At 37.7% G+C, this 22,215-nt stretch overlaps 1 protein-coding gene across 1 annotated transcript in view; it reads right to left on the bottom strand.

Moving 5' to 3' along the window:
* Positions 1-9,060, bottom strand: part of LOC124776710 (serine/threonine-protein phosphatase 2B catalytic subunit 2-like) — a gene marked incomplete in the record, with an annotated part of 781,818 nt that extends 772,758 nt beyond the window's left edge. Inside the window, 1 exon segment of the mRNA XM_047251823.1 lies at positions 8,873-9,060. Within this exon segment, the coding sequence (XP_047107779.1) occupies positions 8,873-8,921 (49 nt within the window).
* Between the last annotated feature and the right edge of the window lie 13,155 nt (positions 9,061-22,215).

Genomic DNA, 22,215 nt, shown 5'->3' with positions numbered 1-22,215 from the left:
ATATGATTTTATTTAAACAAGAACATATACATCCTACCAGAAGATAAAAATAAATAGATAAATAAATAAAACCTGCAGTCAGGAGAATCTTAACTACTCTGCTATCGCAAGAAATAGGGTTAAACAAATTTATGTGCCTCAACTGGACGCCTAATTGGCGTCTCCTTTGCAAGTGTTCAGAGATGTGTTCTTTTAAATGACTGAGTAAAATGGAAGTTGAAATTCTTCCCAATGAACTCTCACAGCTACGAAAGGTTTTTTTGGTGAAACATTGAATGCGTACCTTCGTCTACAGAAGAAAAGAAATTAATCACTATCTAAGTGGCGTTACAGTGAGGCAAACAGTGATTTGACAGGCACCATAAAATCACAGCATGCTGGTTACCTCCGGCCGACGTATCAGTCTCCCTCTCACCTACACCCAACTTCTAATGCAAATATTTTGTGAAATATTCAAATACTAATTCAATTTTGTTGGCTCACTCTATAGTTAACGAACAGCGTTTACGCATTCCATGAACTATTTTAATGAGATTTTGTTCAGCAAAGAAAACAAGCCAAGTCTAAGCACGCTTTCTCGGTGCTATTACCTGAAACTAACCTACAGCCACTCGACCGCATATCGTTAGTCATTGTCATTAATGCAATTTCACATGTGGTTACATGTAACCAAATTCCCTGTGGTGCATACCACAGCTCTGGTTTCCGAATAATTTTCATCCTCCCCCTCCCCACGTACGAGTCTGCCCGTTCCTCAATAGGTCAAAGGTAACTCATAACCAATGATGTAAGTTGTTTCCAAGCTTCGAGCCATGGCACGCAAAGAACATGACAGTCGTTATCTAAGCAAATTAGGGTCTAATCGTAACGTTGTTTCCCTACGTCAAAGAATTCAATATAAAAATTTCCTTCCATTACTTTATACTTGTATACTATGCTTGTTTACCTCTTTTGCTACAGTGCTACCTCGGCCCCCCTCTTTCTCTCGCAAATTTGTTTTGTTCTGCTTTTTTTCCCCAACATTTGCTCTGTAATTAGACTGGCACAAAACAAGTATCATGACATCAGTTTGGACGTCGGAGTACCTACGCGAGAATTTCTGGTTTGACGCAACATTTATTTGAAAACAACCTGCACTATCTTAAGAATGCATCTCTCCCTGACACGTATGTACAAACTATGTATTCTTGATAAGCACAACAGTCTGATAACAGCCCTTGGTTCACTGTTTTTTTTCTAATTCTGGTCTTCTGTGATAGCAAAGGAATTTTATTACTCGAGTCAATGAAACACACGAGCTGTTTTCAGCGACATGTATCTATTAATAGCGACATATAGCTTGAGAATACAAGAATGAATACATGTGTGTGATTTTCTATCGTGTTTGACACCATTAACTCTGGTTTGTAACGCGTTACTAAATGTTTTGCGGCGGTCAGAATGTCTATGTAAGGCCGTTCGCTGTTGCTAGTTACTGTTTCGCTGTGTTGTTAATAGCTGCTTGTGTATCATATGCATTCTTCTGGGAAACGTACGAACATCTTTTTAGTCAGTTAACTTCAGTGAATGTACTTGCAGACTCAAAGAGGTTCCTCTGGTTCTTACCAGACGCAGTGATGCAACTGCAAAGCATATACTTGGGCTCAACAATTTTATCTACATACTGAGAAAATTATTCCATGTCTAAAAGGATTTCTGTTTCATGCAGTTAAGAATTAAATTAACAAGACAACGAGGCTTTGTAATACTAATATGACCGAAACAGAGAAAACGATATTAGGTGAGATATAGCAAGATGCTGAATGTGTCACTGAGCATATAGAAAATAGGCATGCTTATTAGTAGTGACCACTGGATAGAAATCAGGCTCCCTTAAGCATTATTATTAAAGTTCCTTTGGAAATACAAAACATTCTAATCTAGTTTCTAATTATAACGCGTGAATTTAGAAGTACGGTATAGTGAAAATGAAAAATGGTTTCTTCTTAGAATCAACAAATGTTTTATCCGGAGAGACTGGTGGACTAGGGTCACATAACTCAAAGAAAGCATTGGTCTACATCACCGACAGAACAGTATAGGCAGTCTGTCAAAAAATTACGGAACTTCGTCCACAAAAGTTTTCTGCGGTTAACTTAATTTCTCGTATGGTCTCCTTCGAAGTACTCTCCTCCACAATTGATACACCAGTTCCCAGCGCCGTCTCCACTTCCGGAAGCAGTCAGGTACGCCCCTTGCTGGAAGTGCCTTCTGCAAATCTTATCTCGTTTGTCGTTGCAAATCTTCGTCCTTTCACGGGATTTTCAACTTTGAAAATAAAAATCAGTCCGCGGGGACCATATGTGCGATCCATAAACTCTTCGCAGATTGCGGGGCAAAGATCTTTCTGGTCTTGACTCACGAGCCGTGGGACAATGTTGGCAGCAACAAGATGCATTCCAAGATGCTGTGTCAGGGTTTCATGACATGATCCAACTGAAATGTTACATTCTTCTGCAATCTCTCGTACAGTCAGTCTTCGATTGGCACGTACAATTCCGTTGACGTTCCTGACATGAGCGTTTAAGGGCGTCCTGAACGAGGGTCATCTTTTTAGTTCCGCCTGGCCATTTCTAAACCGTGTGAACCATTCGTAACGGCTTAATCAACACAGTAGGTATCCTGCATCATTTGGTGTGTCTCTGTAAATGGTTTCTTGAGTCTCAAGCAAAACTTAATCCAGACGCGTTACTCCTCTAAGTCCGCCATTTCGGAATTCGCAAACTGTGCGACAGAACGTTCTACTCAATACAGCACTGAACGATAAGTAACAGACATATGACATAAAACTTCCGGCAGTTACACATTAAACATAGGCCTGTGCGGGGATGCCACCCGCATTTCGCTCCAACACACCAATCGCGGAAATTAAGAATGTTCCGGAATTTTTTGAATATACCTCATACATCGTTGTTTGTCCATCTTTGGAGCGCGATAGAGCAGCCACTCGGTGTGACGAGGATCCGACAAGCCATTGGTAAGTTTCAGGAGCACCAGGTGTCTACACCAAGTCACCCAATTCCCGTAAATTACGGGCCGTGGTTTGCGGGCGCGAAGCTGCAGCCCAGTAGCGTCCCAGATGTCCGCCATCGGGTTCAAATCAGGCGAATTGGTGGACAAGACATCAACCTGAGTTCATAGCCATGCTCCTAAAACCACTACTGCATGACTGTGGCTTGTGAGACGGAGAGTTATCTGGCTGGAAGATGACATAGCAGCCGGGTAAGACATCGAGTATGAAGGGATGCATGTGGTCCTCCAGTGTTCACGCAGCCCACAGCTGCCTTGGTACCGTCTAATACTACTAAACGGGTCGTAGTAACCAAGCATAATACTGCCGCACCTCCCCAACCGTACTTGGACATTCTTTTCGATCGCGTCGTGATTCTGCCCAATGACAGGTCCTTTAGCCTACTGTCAATACAACTGCTTTCGATAGACAAGCAGTCCTGGGAAAAGGATGGCGCGACGGAAACGGGTTGACAACAGAAAGGTAGAATAAATAACGAGTTAAATTCTTTTAAAATGAAAATATGGCACATTATCAGTGTCAGAATTATCGACATACCTTGACGAAGTACTAAAATTTGAACCACAAAGAGGAGGAAGGGGTCAACAGACGGGGAGCGGAGTATGGGAAAATTTTAAACAAATGGAAGACTACTTACGATACATATATTTCGACGTTAATATCAAGCTGAAAGAAACATTGGTTGTAATAAAGATAGGCAACTTTATGCAATTGGGAATAACTGATATATTCTATAAATAGCAACCCCATGAAAACATAAATTTTGTCTCTTAACTGTCTACGGATATATCACCCCATTCCAGAAAGCTCAAAGAGATGAAGAAAATACTACTGCCACATCACGAAGTGCCTCAATAGTAGCGGCCGGTAATCAGAAGAGCAAAACAAATATTTTTGGCATTTCATGCAGAAAACTTTAACGAATGTGGACTAGGAACTACATTAGAATCACAGACAAACATTTATCTTCATTCTGAAACCAATAGTTACTGCCACATAGCCAAAATATTGCCCCTGTGTTCTGCACTTAGCCACACTTGCACAGCAGTATTCACAGAGAGGGACAGAATAGGAAAACTGCTATTTGTTGATTTGAGCAGTATTATCTGGGACAGAATCATAGCTCCATAATTCAAGGAATAGAAACAATGTCCACAAGAACTAATCCAACAGTCGCCCACTTTAAAGTATGTGATAAAAATGATCGTACCTAAATCACTAAAATGTCTTGAGACGTACCATACGCCAGAAGTGTCAGGGACAATATTAATGACAATACTACTTTGTACAACAAACTGGGACTAACAAGCCACTCGGTTTTGTGAACAGTGAACTACAAATTACACTGTCCGAGTACACCCACACAAATCATCACAAAATTCGAGTTGCCACTAGTTGCCTCTCAACACTTTCCACCCAAGGTAAACACAGTTTTAATTTTTCACAAACGTTTACTGCAGCATATACTCTGCACAAGTATAGAAGCATATCATCACATCTTATCAACAGATCCATACTTGGTCTTTGTGGTGGTACTGTTCCACCACAGACCAAGAGTGTCAATGCAAACAACAGTAAATCTATATGAAAATGATCGCACTGGGCTTGTGCTCTCCCATGATGCATTTCCTTTGTCAGTTGGAACTAATCTATTAACTGGTGCCTCAGAAAACCAGGTACTATTTTGTTACAATACGGTTTCGACTCACTGTGTGTATTCAACATACCAAAATGATGTAGAAACAATTTTTTTGCAATATCTGTTTGTTAGATATGTCTACTATGGAAACTTATGACTACCTGTAGATTTAATCAAGTTAAGCCAGTCACTGGTGTGCTGTGAAACGAATTACACAAATATTCCACTCTTATTAATTTTCTCCAACTTCCATTGCTGTACAGGTAACAAAAAATCTCCTGTAACTTTTCAAGTTGTTATTTTGCTATTTGTAATACAAGTGCACAAAACATAATCTCATCACTAATAATATCCTAGACTAACTGTCATGTAGCTTCACCAGCTACTGAGCTGTGATGTCAACTCATATTTTAGTTTCATATAACTATGCTATCTGTTGACCAACTGGGGTTTTAACAGTCCTTCAACGACGAGCTCAAACTTGGATTGACTAAGGAAACTGATCTTTGTCAAATGAACAGTCCCCGAATTTACCTTAAGCTATCTAGGGAAAGAAAAGAAACCATAAATTGGGTTCTCTTAAATGCAGGCCCATATTTATCCTACTGTGTCACATCACTTTGGTTTGTTGATTTTTGCAGTAATAATGATATCTTCAGTAATTAATAATTCTGAGAACAGTAAACAGTGATCACTCCAAAAGAAGCTTCATGGTAAATTTTGTGACAAAATTATATGGCTGACAATGCACTTTTACCACAATATTGCACAAACAAACTTTATCAATTTTTTTTTATACAGTACCAAATTCCATGACGTACATTAATGTAATGTGCCTTGTCTGAGAATAATGTGAGCAGAGATGGCACAAACAATGAGCAAAAACTTTTCAGTCTGATTGCTAAACAACCAAAATGTGGGCTGCAGACAACACTGACCATTCTCTCCTCCACAATCAATCAGTGTAAGTGCAACTGAATTCAAAGCAGTTGTTACAGGGAAATAAAAATCTCATGCAACAAGACTAGTTACTTGAAACACCTTTGACAACTTTTAACTGCCATGGGGCAAGGATAGTATTACTTTATATAGCACCCTGTTCAGAGAATTAATGTTAAAGGGTGTGTGCTGTGAGAGCCAATGACATGTGGGAGATCTGGCATCATGTTCAGCAAATAGAAAGTAATGCTACCCCTTCAAATTACCGTATACGTTATTATACGTTACATCTTTAACAATTTCTGTGTATGGTAGGGTGCAAATATGGAACAAACAATGGCAGGCACAAACAAACAACCATGTTGTTAAGTTACTCTTAATGCAGAGTTTAGCTACTTTGCATTGATATATTTTTATTATTCAATTATAACATAACAAGAAAAAGAAGTTATGACTACAACATGAGAAACTGTTGCCAGGAGAACGTCAGGACATTAACTCAGTATGCCTGATAGGCCTAGTTCCATCTATAGTTTCACTGAAAAACAAAAATATTAATAGGAATGTTTGCAAAGAGTTGTAAAATTCTAGTAAACTTCAGTGTTTCAGAGTATTTTGCAGAATACCCATGTTGCTTGACAAACTGTTAAGTTACTATGTGCAGAATACTTATACAGATTATTCTGACAAGTACTGATGCTGACCAGCTGACTTGTACATGGACAAAACTGACATCAATAATGTGTATTTACTAATACAAAAGCAATCATGCAAATGAAAATAAGTGAAGTACAAACCAAAACAATTAAGAGTAAATTTTGCATTTCTTGTGTGAGGCATGGGTCATGAAGCACTACTACACAGTAAATAATCATTTAAATGGAAATCATTACTGTTAAGAACAAAATGCATTAATTTCACACATAGTATCTGTCCTAGCGAAACAAGGAGGAAAAAAAAAAAAAAAAAAAATTATTTGAACAGATGGATACCAGCACTCAAAATTTCCCACTACAAATTAGTAGGCCTAATTCTGTGGTAATTTGTATGTTCTCCCCAGTTACTTTTTCAACAATCATCAGGACAGCATCTTGTCAGATGATAAACCCCGCTGCACGAAACACTACAAAGGTCATACTGACACTGGATACCACCCGTACAAAAAAACCTACATGCTACTACACCAGGAAACTAACCTGTTCAATGAAATGTTCCTTGATATTCAGAAATATTTGCAATCCCCAAATGACATACCCCAGAGAATATCTGGAACAGATATTCCTCAGAAATGTGGAACTACTTTAATAACATATAATTATACCAGAATTAGTCACAAGGCTCAAATAATGAAGTAACAGGTAATAAACGTAACAAGCCTGTGAGTTTGAAAAATTTTACCATGAAATTGGAGTAACTGAAGTAAAAGAAATAAGGTTGGACTTCACATAAACCCAGAGGGGTAACTGTACACGCCATAAACATTACATGATAAAATATACAACTGAATGATAGTTAATACATGAACCTTCAGAGATGAATAAAAAACCACTTCACACTTTCGTGGTAAGATCGATTTTAAACCACACTACTTTAATAACATATAATTATACCAGAATTAGTCACAAGGCTCAAATAATGAAGTAACAGGTAATAAACGTAACAAGCCTGTGAGTTTGAAAAATTTTACCATGAAATTGGAGTAACTGAAGTAAAAGAAATAAGGTTGGACTTCACATAAACCCAGAGGGGTAACTGTACACGCCATAAACATTACATGATAAAATATACAACTGAATGATAGTTAATACATGAACCTTCAGAGATGAATAAAAAACCACTTCACACTTTCGTGGTAAGATCGATTTTAAACCACACTGAAGTAACCCACTATAAACATTAACAATCTCTATCTTACACACTCAAAAGTAAAAAATACTACAACCACTACAAATTTAAGTCTCATCAAAGCATGAATTATTAGCGGCTTTTCTGTGCAATACAGTCCAGTATTAATAATGTTGAACGGATAAATTTTAGTTACAACTATAACAACATTTTCCCAGTTAAGTGTAAAACTGAAATTTTATCTAAATGTGGTGAAATAGGGCAGGTAATACGCAACAAACTGTAATATTTATACTGGCATCTCGTGAAAGTGATAATTATTAAATAAACTTTATCTTAGTCTTATGACTCTGAAATATCGAACGTAAATTTTGCATGTTCAACATATTAAAATAGAGCATGAGCACAGCAGTTCTCCACAGAAAAATTTTACGCACTAAAACATTTATGACATACTGACATAAACATTTAAATTACAGATATACGCGACTAGCAGCTATAGCGGATGCGGAAAACTTAAAGATCTAAACATAACTACTGGTGTTTCATAATTTCTATCTTCCTTTCTATTCAAATTTACTGTTCTACAATTCCTGTGACTTCGTAAGCGTCCGTGCGTAATTTAGAAATGCCATCGATAGGGCTCTTGTTGGTTAGTACCTTAAGTCTAACAGAAAGGGAGATACATGTACGAAATTAACGGAAGAATGAAGCTCTTGCTCGAATACGACCCATAAAATCTAATATTCTTAAAAATATCGTCTCCACTACAAGGAAGCGCTGACACACAGGTCACGAAAAATCTATTAGAAAGACAAGATGCGTCCGTTATTAGTGTTTTACCGCCTAGCGCACATATTTTACATTCATATATCGCACATGTAAAATATTTAAGCTCTAACAGTCAAGTAGAAAATGCTGTAATCACTGCTACTTTCAGTGTTTACCTCGAGCAGTGTGTAAACACACAAAACCATTATGCACTGTCCTTCAAATACAAAAATAAAACCTGTGCTGTATATCAAATGAACATTAGTTTCTGAAATTCCTTTTCCTTATGTCACCAAAATTAGGCTGTCAGCGCAAATACATCCTTCTGTCAAAATGTCAAGCCGATACAACCCAACCTAGAAGCAGACGACCCATCAGCAACGCATTGAAAACATAGGATCTGCCCCATAACGACAGCATATGCATGTTGCAGATGAATTAAGAGGTAAATTATGCTTTTCCTGATGACTTTTGGGCTCAGTAACTCATACTTCAACGCAGAATTCCGCTAAAATTCACCACGCAATCGATATAAATGGCGACAGAGAAAATCAATTCCACCGACTAAGATCGCACAAACGCGCCTTTTCGTTAAACTATATACTTACTTTTGATAACTCGCTCTGTAGTGGATAACTTCTGGTTGTTGGACGACATTTTCAGTTATCTGTTGGATATACTACACAATAAACATCGGATGTTCGTGATAGCCACAGATTCCACTAGCTAAATTCTACTATACCACAAGATGTCGCTGACTGAAACCTCCACTGCACTGTTTACTGCGCATCCTTCTGCGCAGGAAACCATTGCTGTCCTCGAATGCCGCAAACACCCAGGAGCGGCGCACCTGTGCAGGAATAGCAACTTGTGCATCAATCTATATCTTTTGCGTTTCTAAATAGCGAAAATTGAGTTGTATAACTAACTGAAATATGACACAAAAAAGTCTCTTTTGCTAATTGATACATCTGAAATACTTTTGCTCGAATATTAAATCATGCCAAATTACAGTAATTAAGAGCAACTATAAGCGGTGGAGAGAAGTGATCTTTATAGAAAAGTGAAAAGAAAAATTAACACACGTCCGAACTGAACACAATACGTAATTAACTCACAGACATGTAGCCGAATTTGCCTTTGTACTTATTTGCACACGAACTTACGGCAATAAGTGCACTCGAGGGGAAGTAAATTGAGATACAAAATTAATATTTTCGGGAAAAAAGAATTTAAACGTATGCTTACATGATATCAAGATAAGTTTAAAACAAACGCTGTAAGCAATATAAACATTCCTTTTTAGAAATGAGAAAAGTATCACTTGCGTAGCAGTCTTAAATCGCAGTATAGGAAAGATCAGGCAAGGGAAATGAAAGTTTCGAATTGGCAGTAGAGTAGCATCGCCCCAGTTTCCCAATCCCAAGCCAAGTTATTAACAATATAAACAAAAAATACATGGCATTGAAATATAGTTTAAACTATGTAAAGAAAGTAGGATTACATCCATAATGTAACAATGTTTGTGAAAGATACCAAATTTATTTTTTAGCATGTTTGATGCCCAGTTTTATCATTCTTTACCATTCATTGAAGCAATCCTTTATAGCAAGTGAAAATTTATGTTTGAACATAGATTTTGAGCACCTGATGCCTACTATTCACCTGATAATCTTTTCCTTTCTTCCACCACCATCTTTTATCTAGTTACGGTACTGAATACCTAAGAAGCAGTTGTTATTTTCTGATATAATAATGCTTAATGATTTTGCTTTCAGGTGAATGATGGCATTATACATATATTAAATTGCAAAATATGTTTCAAATGAAAGTCTACAGACACACACACACACACACGCAGAGAGAGAGAGAGAGAGAGAGAGAGAGAGAGAGAGAGAGAGAGAGAGAGAAAGTATGCCTTGGGTTGGAATAGCTAGTGCAGAAGATGCAATTTGAATAAAGAATATCAAGGGATGCATCTTTGCTCCATTTATCTATGAAATGGCTGTATGTGGATATGTAGAAAACCATTATTTTGAAAGAAATTTGGTGGATTCCAGATAAACGATTTACCTACAGTTTAATTATTATGCAATTATTTTATAAGAACATAAACATTTGTTTCTGTTCCATAAAATTATTGTTTATATCATTCAGAGGATTTTTTCGTACAGTCCTAGTTAAAGTAATGGACTTTGTAACAAATAATCAGATTTTGAATCATTTTGAGAAAGACAATCACTTCCATGAGACGGAACACAGTTTTTGGAAGGGAAAGTCCACAACTACTGCTGTAGTGAACTTATTAACAAAAATAAAGCTAGCATTTGAAGAGAGAGTGTTTGTGGCACTCACACTGTATGATCTTAGCAAAGAATTTGACTGCACCACCCACAAGACCTCACTCAGAAAGTTAAAAACCTGTGGTGTGGGTGGTGCTGTAGTAGCTACCATTCAGTGCTCCTTAGAAAACAGATGGCAGATTGTTTACCTTCAAGGAGCAACGTTTCAGGAGTGCAAGTCTGAACATGGTGTGCCACAAGATTCTGTCATAGCCTCTCTCCTTCTTCATATTTTTGTAAATGATTAAGCCAAAATGGCCACAATATGATGTGCCAATGACATTACTCTTATTGCCTAAGGAAATGATTCTATGCAAGCAGCCCTGAAATCAGGTGTGCTATTGGGGAAGGCCAAAAAGTGGTTCATCTCAAATAAAATGAAAATAAATGAAGAAAAACTCAGCATATAATAAGCAGCCTCAGCTAAAACACATACCTGGACCATGTGAAAACTTTGAAATTGCTGTGTATTTTAATTAGTCACTAACTTTCTTGGTACAGATGCACTGAGTCTGTATGTAAGAAACTCTTATATTTAGTATACCTCTTTAAGATACCCAGAAGTGTAATTACAGGTCAGTATCTAGTAACTATATGTCACACTCTATTCCACAGCCATATTGCTTATGGACTACAACTGTGGGGTCATTAATCAAGCTGCAAGGATACACTAATAAACAGGTAATTATTCATAAAATTGGAACTAATGACTGTTTACAGGAGGTATGTATTATTTTTGCCTCATCCATGTCAAAGAGAACCTATATAGATTTACCAAGATGTGTGAGATACACAACCAAACCACTGAAAACAATGAGACAATAAAAGGACGTAAAACCACGCATGGTATTCTCAACACAGGAATTGTTTTTACTCTGATGACAGTGAAAAGATCTACTGAACTTCCTCCAGAATTATTAAATCTATTAATCAAATACATGCTATTGAAAAGTATTCTACATTAGAATGTTAAATTTGTTTAAATTTGTTATAATTTCATATATTGCTTTTATTGTAATGTAGTAATCTTGTAAATTTGATGAGGTAAATGATGGTAATAAATGATGGTAATAAATGTTAATAAGAGGTATTTACAACGCCAAAATCATGGACAGATAGGTAGAATTCATGATCCTGCATCCAAGTATTCATATAAGTTGGAGCAGGAGTGGCTAATGAGGTATTCTTTTACTTTATGTATAAATGATTGGTAAATTTCAGTTTCCTGCTTGATGTCCACTGGCAACCTGTTATAGACATACCTGCCACAGACCTGTATATGGGCTGTTATTGCAATGACATGATTTTCCAAATTGTTTGCATATTGTGTAGTTGAGCTGGGATACCTAGGTGGATGTGGAAAACTGCCTGAAAAACACATGCAGGCTGGTTGGCACAGCAGCTGCCATTGTAAATCTCCAAGGCAGTTTCAATACAAGTCCCGTGCACCCTCTGTGTCCTGGATGCAGGCGCTTTAATGCACTCAGCTATCTTGGTGGATGGAAATTATTTCTACTTCTGGTTCTGTGGTTGCATATTCCTGAGTTCATCTTAAATTCATCTTTTTATTAACTACAAATGTCATTAGGGAGTAAATGTGTTGGCATGTATGTTTAAGAAATCATAGGTCTCTAATGAGGCTTCAGCAAGATGTTTTATTATCAGCTTTATGCAATATTCTTATTGCATGCTTCTCTAGAGTACAATTTTTTTTCATCTTACTTGCAATGCCCCTTGAAGATTGCCACATAGGACAGAATTGAGTGAAAGTATGCTAGCAATCTTGTCTACAAGTCGACATAGTGATAGACATCCCAGAGTGCAAAGCAGACAGAACCAAGATTTCAGTTAACTTATTCACATGCTGGTGCCAACTCAATTTATTTTACTTCTGGAGACCCAGGAAATTCACACATGGAACCTCATTCAATATAAGCCCATTGACCTCTATTTCTCATACCTACAAGTCATTTTTATTTGTTTGAAGTTGTATGATATGAATTTTTTCCAGATTAAGGGTTAAGGTGTTGGCTGTGAAACTGTTGTAAGCCTCTTCTAGTATTGTCCTGGCTGTGCCTGGTATGGGTGTGTTTATTCATTTTACCAATATACTTGCGTCATCAGCAAACTTTACACTTTTTGAAGAGTCCTCTAATGTCCTTGATAAAGAATTTATATAGACTAGACTAAGAACAAGAGTGGGTCCTGCTTCAAACTGCACAGCATGCCAAGTCCAATGTTTCCCTACTCTGAATTTAATAATATTCCTGTTGTACCATTTGCTAATGTGACCCTCTGTTTCTGTCATTAAGATATAACTGGAAGACATTTAATACTGCATCATTTTAATTTTGTTAGCAAAATTTTATGACCTACATGTTCCAAGACCTTGACAAGACCAAATAAAATGTCACCAAGGTAATTTTTGTTGTTTAGACATACTGGGATTGAGTTTGTGAGATCATATTGCTTTCTCAGTAGAGAAATCTTTATGGAAGCCAGACAGAGCTGTTGGCAGAGGTTCAGTATTCTAATGTAAGCTACTTTCTCAAAAGTTTTTGGGAATTCTTTATCTCAATATTTCTCTATTTGTTTTACTACCTTGACTCATTAGCTGATAGCTGATTACAAAGGTAACTGAGAGGTGGCACCACTAAGTCAGTACAATATTTTAGTAGTTTGCCTTGTCAAACAGATGAGTTTGCAAAACTGTTTCTGGTGGTTTAGTAAGCAAGTTTATTGGATCTGCTTTTGAGGGATGATCTTTGTCCCTGTTTTTCAGCTACTGTTGTAAAATTCAATGAATTTAGTTCTTAATGATTTTAATTTCATATTGTCTGTGTCACAGCTGTTGTCATCTGATAGCTCAATATCATTTGTCTTGCAAAGTTTATATTTCATGTTTTATAAATGATGGAGCACAGCAGTCAGTTGTCCTTTTTTGCAGCTTTTGTTTGCGAATTCAGCTTTTGGATAGTGCCTAGCCATTGTAAATGCACTATTTCATAGTCTCAATGCATGTCAGTTCCCTATTGTTTGGGCATCTATCACAGTTCTTTCAATACTGCTGAACTGTAGTATGCTACAATACAGTATTGTAGTATACTACAGTACAGTAGTATTAAAAGAACTGTGACAGACACCCGAGCAACAGGGAACCAATATGCATTGAGACTTAGAGATAGTACATTGGAAATGACTAGGCACTAGCTGAAATCTGGATATACCAAATAAAACCTGCAAAAAAGGACGAAAGATTGCTGTGCTCTATCATTTATAAATCAGATCACAGTCACTGAGTGCACCCATGTTCGTAATGGAAGGTCACCTGGTTGTTTTTCATGCTTAATAATGCTCCAAATTGTCCTTACCTTTTGGAATTTTGAATTTTTTTGTGCATACTGTAAAGTCTTTGCTTTTTGATTATGTGCTGAACAATTTTACAACTCTGTATGTACATAATGGTCTGCAGCTCGTGGTCTTGTGGTAGCACTCTCACTTCCCACGCAGGGGGTCCCAGGTTCGATCCCCGGTGGGGTCAGGGATTTTCCCTGCCTCGAGATGACTGGGCATTGTGTCGTCTTCATCATCATCATTCATCCCCTTTATGGTTGGATGAAGGCAATGGCAAACCACCTTCGTTGGGACCTTGCTTAGTCAGCAGTGCAGGTCTCCCACATCGTCCCCTACGCTCCTCGGAGTATGGGATCTCATCATCATCATGTACATAATGGCTAACATTGTACTGTAGGCAAACTTGACCATGTTGGCATGCATCATGAAGTATGGGGACAGGCAGCCTACTAATATACTGCAATTGTTATGATATGTACACTGGCACAGCCAGTCCTGATGTAAATATCTACGAGATAGCAGTCTCTACTTACTGCTGCACTGAAATGTACACAGTGAGTGAGGTGATGCAGTGTTTAATGTACTGTACTCATATTCAAGAGGATAGCTATACAAAACTGCAGCTGACCATCCAGATTTTGAGCTTGGATTGTTTCACTATATTGATTAAACTATTTCCTTCTCATCCCGTACAGTAAGTCTCCCCTGACCTGTGGTTCTGGGTGATTTTCCCAGAATCACCCCTTTTCCAAGACCTCTACACTCATTTTCCTTCACCCTTCTTCCTTTCCCTTCAACCTTTCTACCTGAAGAACGAACCACTGGCCCTGAAAGGTTGCCAATTACAACATTCTTTTATGTGAGTGTTCTACCACTGCTTGGTGAGGAGATTGGTTATCTATCCAATTAAATAATTTTGTCAATTACTGTTGGGATGGTCCTTTGAAATGGATATGACCCATTTTCTTCCCTAACCTTGACCAAAGAGGAGGTCTACTTGATTGAAAATGATGTAATTATTGACATTAATATTTGACACGTGGAATAAATTAATAATTGGTTCTTTTTACTGACCCTGTGACTCAGATGATACAGTTGCTGAACAGTTCAAAGAAAAGGTGAGTCTCACTTCAAATAGGTACTCCAGTCATACAGTTACAGTTGGTGGTGACTTAAATCTGCCTTCGGTATGTTGGCAGAAATATATGTTTAAAGTCAGAGGTAGGCATAAAACATCATATGATATTGTTCTGAATGCATTCTCGGAGAATTATTTTGAGCAATTAGTTCAGAAGCCCACACAAAGTGTGAATGGGTGCAAAAACATTCTTGACCTCTTAGCAACAAGTAATTTTGAGGAAATTGGGAGCATCATGTTGGATATATGATTAATAATCACAAGCTTGGCATAGTGAGACTGAATACTGTAACATACAAATCCTCCAAAAATAAATGCAAAATACATCTCTTTAAAAAATCAGATAAAAATTCACATAAGGACTTCCTAAGAGAGAGCCTCCACTCCTTCAGATTTAATTGTGTAAGCCTAGACCACATGTTGTTTAAAATCACAGAAATAGTATTGACAGCTACAGAGAGACATATACCAAATAAATCAATAAAGAGATGGTACTGGTCACCCATGGTAAACTAAACAGATCAGAAGACTGTTGCAGAAGCAATGAGAAAAGCAGACCAAATTTAAAAGGACGCAAAACCCTCAAGATTGGAAAAGTTTTACAGAAGCTCAAAATGTAGAGTGGCCTTAAAGGTGATATGCTTTTAATACTTTCCACAGCAAAACTCTGTCTTGAAATATGGCAGAAAATTCAAAGAAGATTCTTGTCATATATAAAGTACACCAGCAGAAAGTCACAATCAATACCTTCACTGCATCATAACAATGGTGATGTTACTGATGACAGTGTTACTAAAACAGAGTTACTAAACATGGTTTTCTGAAATTCCTTTGCCAAAGAATATGAAGTAAGTATTCCAGGATTCAAATCAAGATCAACTGCCAGCATAGGTAACTTAGAAATCACTTAATAAAGGCAAGCCCTCCAGTCCTGATTGCATACTAGTCAGGTTCCTGTCTGAATATGTTGATACAACAGCTCCATAGTTATCAATCTTATACAACCAATTGATCATTGAAAGACCTTACCTAGAGACTGGAAAGTTGCACAAGTCACACCAGTAAAAAAGGAAATACGAGTAATCTACTGAATTAGAGGCTCACATCACTCGAAAGACCTTACCTAGAGACTGGAAAGTTGCACAAGTCACACCAGTAAGAAAGGAAATAGGAGTAATCTGCTAAATTAGAGGCTCATATCACTAACACTGATTTGCTGTAGGGTTTTGGAACATGTACTGTGTTCGAAAATTATGAGTTATCTTACAGAAAGTGATTTATTGACAAACAGTCAACACAGATTCAGAAAATAATGCTCTTATGGAACACAACTAGTTCTTTATTCTCATAAAGTAATGAGGGCTATCAAGAGGGGGTGTCAAATTGATTCCATATTCTTAGATTTCCAGAAGGTTTTTGACAGAACCTCACAAGAAACTTCTGATCAAATGGCATGCCTATGGAATATAGTCTCAATTGTGCTACTGTACTCATGATTTCCTGTCAGAAAGGTCACAGTTTGTAGTAACTGATGGAAAGTCAGCGAGTAAAACATAAGTCTACCATTCCCCAAGGAAGTGTTATAGTCCCCCTGCTGTTTCTGAGTTAGATAAACAATTTAGGAGCCCATCTGAGTAACACTCTTAGATTGTTTGCAGATGATGATGTCATTTTCCATCTTAAAAAGTCATCAGATTATCAAAACAAATCATAGAATGATTTAGACAAGATATCTGTATGGTGCAAACTGTGGAAATTGACTGCAAATAATGAAAAGTGTGAAGTCACCCACATCAGTACGAAAAGGAATCTACTAAATTCCAGTTACATGATAAATCACACAAATCCAAAGGCTGTAAATTCAACTAAATACTTAGGGATTACAATTATAAATAATAGATAATGTTTGGGTAATGCAAACCATAAATTACAATTTATTGGCAGAACACTGAAAAATGCAACAGGTCTGCTAAAGGGACTGCCTCTATAATGCTTGTACCTTCTCTTCTGGAGTATAGCTGTGCAGAATGGGATCCACATCAGATGAGTTCTATGGAGGACACTGAAAAAGTTTAAAAATGGGCAGTTCATTTTGCACTATCATGAAATGGGGCAAGAGAGTGCCACAGATATGATATGTGAACTGGGGTATCATTCATTAAAACAAAGTCATTTTTCTTTGTGGCAGGCTCTTCTCACAAAATTCCCATCACCAACTTCCTCCTCAGACTGTGAAAATATTTTGTTGGTGCCCACATGCATAGGGAAGAATGATCATCATAATAAAAGAAGAGAAATCTGAGCTTGCACAGAAAGATTTAAGAGTTCATTTTTCCTGCGGTCTTTCCCGGGTACTTAATTAAGAACTGCAGAGTAATTGTGTAGATGTAGATATAGATACATAAAACCCCAATCTTTTTTCCTTCTCCAGGAGTACAATTGATCAGCTATAGTGAAATAAGGTTGTACCTGGTTATACAGTTAGCAGAATTATTTATGAACAAGCAAGTGGAAATTGTAGGTAAGATGACAGGTTGTATCTGATCAGGTACAAGCATAGGAGACATCTACCAACTTATATTTACAAGACTATTCCATTGTTTAAGCGAAACAGGGCAAGTGATATCATAAATCAGTGACCCTGGACAACAAACAGTGTAAACTTTCCAGTTTGATGATATGTCTTCAGTCAGTGTTTCATCAGTTGCATGATAAATATGTGTCACATAAAGAACTGAGTATTGTGTCACAGAATTATAAACAATGACTCAATCACAGTATTCACAAAGATATTATGTGAAGAATGCTGGGGAGAAATTTGTAAAGCAGGCAGTGTCGATGGAGTACCATTCTGGAGGCATTTTAGAGCTAGTACCAGCAAAAGTATAGGGTGCTTCTAATATGGAAAAACTTTGGGTGAGGACAAGTAATGGGTTGAAGGAGTTCATCTAAGTATTTGGATGTGAAAGTAATAGTGGCACAGTAATGTATCAGGTGACAGTGCTGCATAATTACAGAGGCATAAGAGCTACGGCACTGTGTCATCTGCTGAAAGTCTGTACTGTGAGAAATTTTGCCAAGAATTTCCAAGAGGAGAGGACACTGATTTGGAATTATAATAGTAAGTGCCAGTACAATATGTATTGTAACATTGCTCAGACATAATATCAGAATTCCCACCAACTAGGCTTTATTCCACTTACACATGAAAGGATGTACTGAGAGACTGAATGAAACAGTAAATCAGTACAAATACACTTAACCGAGGAGTGCATTAAGGTACAACTTAACAGTGAAGCATACATTAATCATATAAACATTAGTCTTTACAATCAAAAACAGTCTTGATCACAATATTTATTCCAGTGCCCGGTTTCGACCACTACTGTGGTCATCTTCACACCTATGAGTAAGAAACCTCCTTCTGGTGGTAAATCACTAGTAGTGATTTACCACCAGAAGCAGGTCCTTATTCATTGGTCTGAAGATGACCACAGTAGTGGTCGAAACCGGTCACTGGAATAAATAAATCGTGATCAAGACTGTTTTGATAGTAAACATTTGTAACAACATTGATCATTGTTCACTCCCACAATGTATTCAAAAGTAAACATTAGTCTGCTTGAGGGCGCAATGCACTGGCTTATATACGGCTGTTTTGACAACTTCCAGCACTTGTCATGCTGTCTGTACTGACACACAGTGGCCTCTTTAGGCTGACTGCGGAGGTGCATGCTGCTTAATTATGAATGCTCGGTGTACAGGGTTACAGCACGCCTTCCCCTGTGGGGCAACATGTTCTCTGTGGAGATGTCCATGTCTCCATCAGAAGGGGACAACTGCTAGAGTAGGTGTCATGCTGTCACAGGAGAATACAGTCTGAAATGATGCAGGTGTGGACAGGCACAGCACCCATTCCCCTGTGAGGGACCATAAGGGAGCACTGGTGATAGAAGCACAATATCCATCTCCATATCTGGACAGGCACTCAATGCCAGAGGCAGCAGAGAAAACAAAGGTGGTGACAGTAGTGGTGGCAACAGGTGCTGGTGCCAGCCAAATCCATAGGCCCCAATGGCAGAGCCCAGATAGAACTGCTGAAAGGTAGGTGCCAGCAGGTGGCTGGATGTTGGCTGGAGCAGATGAAGCAGCACTCACTTGGGGTTGGTGGTCATGAAGCAGCTCCATCAGGCTATGGTTGCCAACTGGAGTGAACCTATACAAGCTCAAGTAACTATTGAGGGCTTCCTTGGGAGAAGATTGCTAAATATATTTTTTCATTTGAGTTTTATAAGCACAGACCAGCTCCTCCACTTCGTCACTGGACAGAGGATGAAATGGAACGGCCATAACATGCCAGATGGCGCTCTTTGTAGAAAAATCCTGAGACACAAAATGCGGGCCTTCGTTCATTACAGCAATCCTTGCAAGGAAAAAAATCTTTGCAAAGGCCATGACCATAGCTGCCATGGATATGAACCACATAAGGAAATTGTGAGAAAGTGTCAACTAATCCAGCCTGATAGGAGTTAAGGAAATAACCCACAGAATCAGCATGAATGTGCTCCTAGGGAATTTTTTTTTTTTTGGGGGGGGGGGGGGGGGGGGAGGAATGGGGAAAGAGAGGTTTGGTGGTGCCACTTGTTGAGTTGAAGGCAGGCTGACACAACATGCATGATCTCATTGTCAATACCTGTCCAAAACACATGATGGTGGACCAGCAGTTTTGTACAAGAAATGCCCCAATGGTGCAGGTAGAGAAGGTGTATGACATCATGCTGCATTATAGATGGGATAACAATCTTGAGTGCCAACTCTCCAGTAACCAGCAGTAACACATCATCAAGAATTGAGAGACAGTGGTGAAGAGTGTAATAATTATGCAAGGGATACAATGCCCAGCCTATTGATTTATTTAGCCAGATGAGGTGGACAGATTGAACATACTGAAATAAGACAGAATGGCTGTGACAGCCACTGCAATCATAGGACTGCTGATGGGAAAACTGTCCATGGTGTTTCATCCTGATCAAATACTGGATTGGGGCTAATCAACAATCGAAAAAGAGCATCTGCATTAGTGTGTTGTGCTGTGGGGTGGAAATGAGTCTCATAGTTATAGCATGACAAAAAAAGAGCCCAGCATTGCAGGCAACTGACTGCTTTGTCTGCTAGAGATGCCAAAGTATGTAAAAGCGAAGTCAGAGGTTTACAATCAGTAGTCAAATGAAATTTAGAACCATAGTAGAATACATGAAATTTTTTGAGTGATACACAATAACAAGGGCTTCTTTTACTATCTGTGAGTACTATTCTTATACCTAATTGAAGATTTTTGAAGCATATGCAATAGAGCATTTGGAACAGTCCACACATATTTGTGTGTGAGAACGGGCCCAAGGCCATTCTAGGAGGCATCTGTGGCCAAAACCAAATGTTGGCCTCTTTGGAAGGTAACCAAGCAAGGCTATGAGTGTAACTTTGACTTTTTAGATCTATCCAAGGCATTTGACCTCATCAGCCATGATATTTTGTTAGATAAACTGTATTGCTATGGAGTACATGGAAAAGCATACAGCTGGTTTCAATTGTACGCGTGTAACAGATATCAAAGTGTTGAAATAATACATAATGGCACAAAATATTACTCAACATATCTGAAAGTCAACTGTGGTGTACCCCAGGGTTCCGTTCTAGGCCCTCTGATCTTCTTAGTTTCTATTAATGATTTTGCTAACAACCTAACAAGAACAGAATCAGTACTTTTTGCAGACAATATGAGCCTTTTTATTAAGGGAGCTAGTGAAGCTGACCTGCAAGAAAAAATAGCCTCAACAATGAATGAGGCAGCTGAATGGTTCAAGGACAATTACTTAATTATAAATGACGAAAAAACACTTGGATGAACTTTAGGCACATAAAGAACAAAGTAAAAAATAACATCAGATTAGAGATTGGGAAATGTCTGATAGAACAAACTACTTTTATAAAATTTTTAGGTGTTTGGCTGGACAATAACTTGAGATGGGAAAAGCATGTTGAACTATTGAATAGAAAACTTAGTAAATACTGTTATATATTAAGAAAACTTAAAGAAAACTGCAATTTTGAAACAGTACTATGTCCCTACTACTCTTACTTACATAGTAATCTAAGATACGGTATTATATTTTGGGGGAATGCAGGTTTCACAAAAAGTTGTTTTAAGCTCCAAAAGATAGCTGTTCATATTCTGAAGGGTGTTGCCTATGGAGATCCATGTAGAGGACACTTTAAGGAGTTGAAAATTTTGACCCTCCCTAGTTTATTCATCTACGAATCAGTACGTTTCCTAAAGCCAAATCAAGAATTCTGTTCTCTAAACAGTGAAGTACACGACTATCAAACCAGAAACAGACATGATTTCCATAGAAACATACATTCAAAATCCCTGTACAAAAATAGTGTGATGTATCTACCCAAAATAATGTTCAATGCCTTTCCAAATGAAATAAAAATCATACAAAACTTACATATTTTTAAAAAAGAATTAAAGAGGCTACTATTAGGTCAAAGTTTCTATAATGCCGATGAATTTATTTGCTATCTAAACAGATTTTTCTGCGTAAATCTTTGTTTTTTTCCAACTTGCATGCAAACAGAAGACAAAATATGTGAAGTGTAACTAAGAAAATATTAAAGTGTAATTAAGAAAATGTTACTTCCCTTAATGGATTTTTTTTGTATAAACCTTATAAATTTTTCATCTTACTGTAAAAAGAAGACAAAATATGTAAAGTATAACTAAGAAAATGTTATTTCTCTTAATTGTTAAAAATATAAATCTTGCTCTCTCTCTCTCTCTCTCTCTCTCTCTCTCTCTCTCTCTATGACAATTCCTGTATCATGTATATGATAAAATGGATGAGAATTGAATTGAATTCAATGGGGTAAAACTATGCTCGCAGTGGGCAACCAGTGAAAAGGAACACCTTTACATAAGGGAGTACGAGGGGGCTGAATTTTATGGTAGTATGCAATCTTTCTGAGAAAGACCTGCAGCTCCTTGACACTGGTAGGATGCAGAAAAGCTGTAATGGCATCAGCATGCTGGCATAAAGGCTTGATGCCAGCGTAT

The sequence above is a fragment of the Schistocerca piceifrons genome, chromosome 2 (assembly GCF_021461385.2).
Source record: "Schistocerca piceifrons isolate TAMUIC-IGC-003096 chromosome 2, iqSchPice1.1, whole genome shotgun sequence".
Classification (NCBI taxonomy): domain Eukaryota; kingdom Metazoa; phylum Arthropoda; class Insecta; order Orthoptera; family Acrididae; genus Schistocerca; species Schistocerca piceifrons.
Note: the sequence above shows the minus strand (reverse complement) of the source record. Positions and strands in the feature narration are given on the sequence as shown.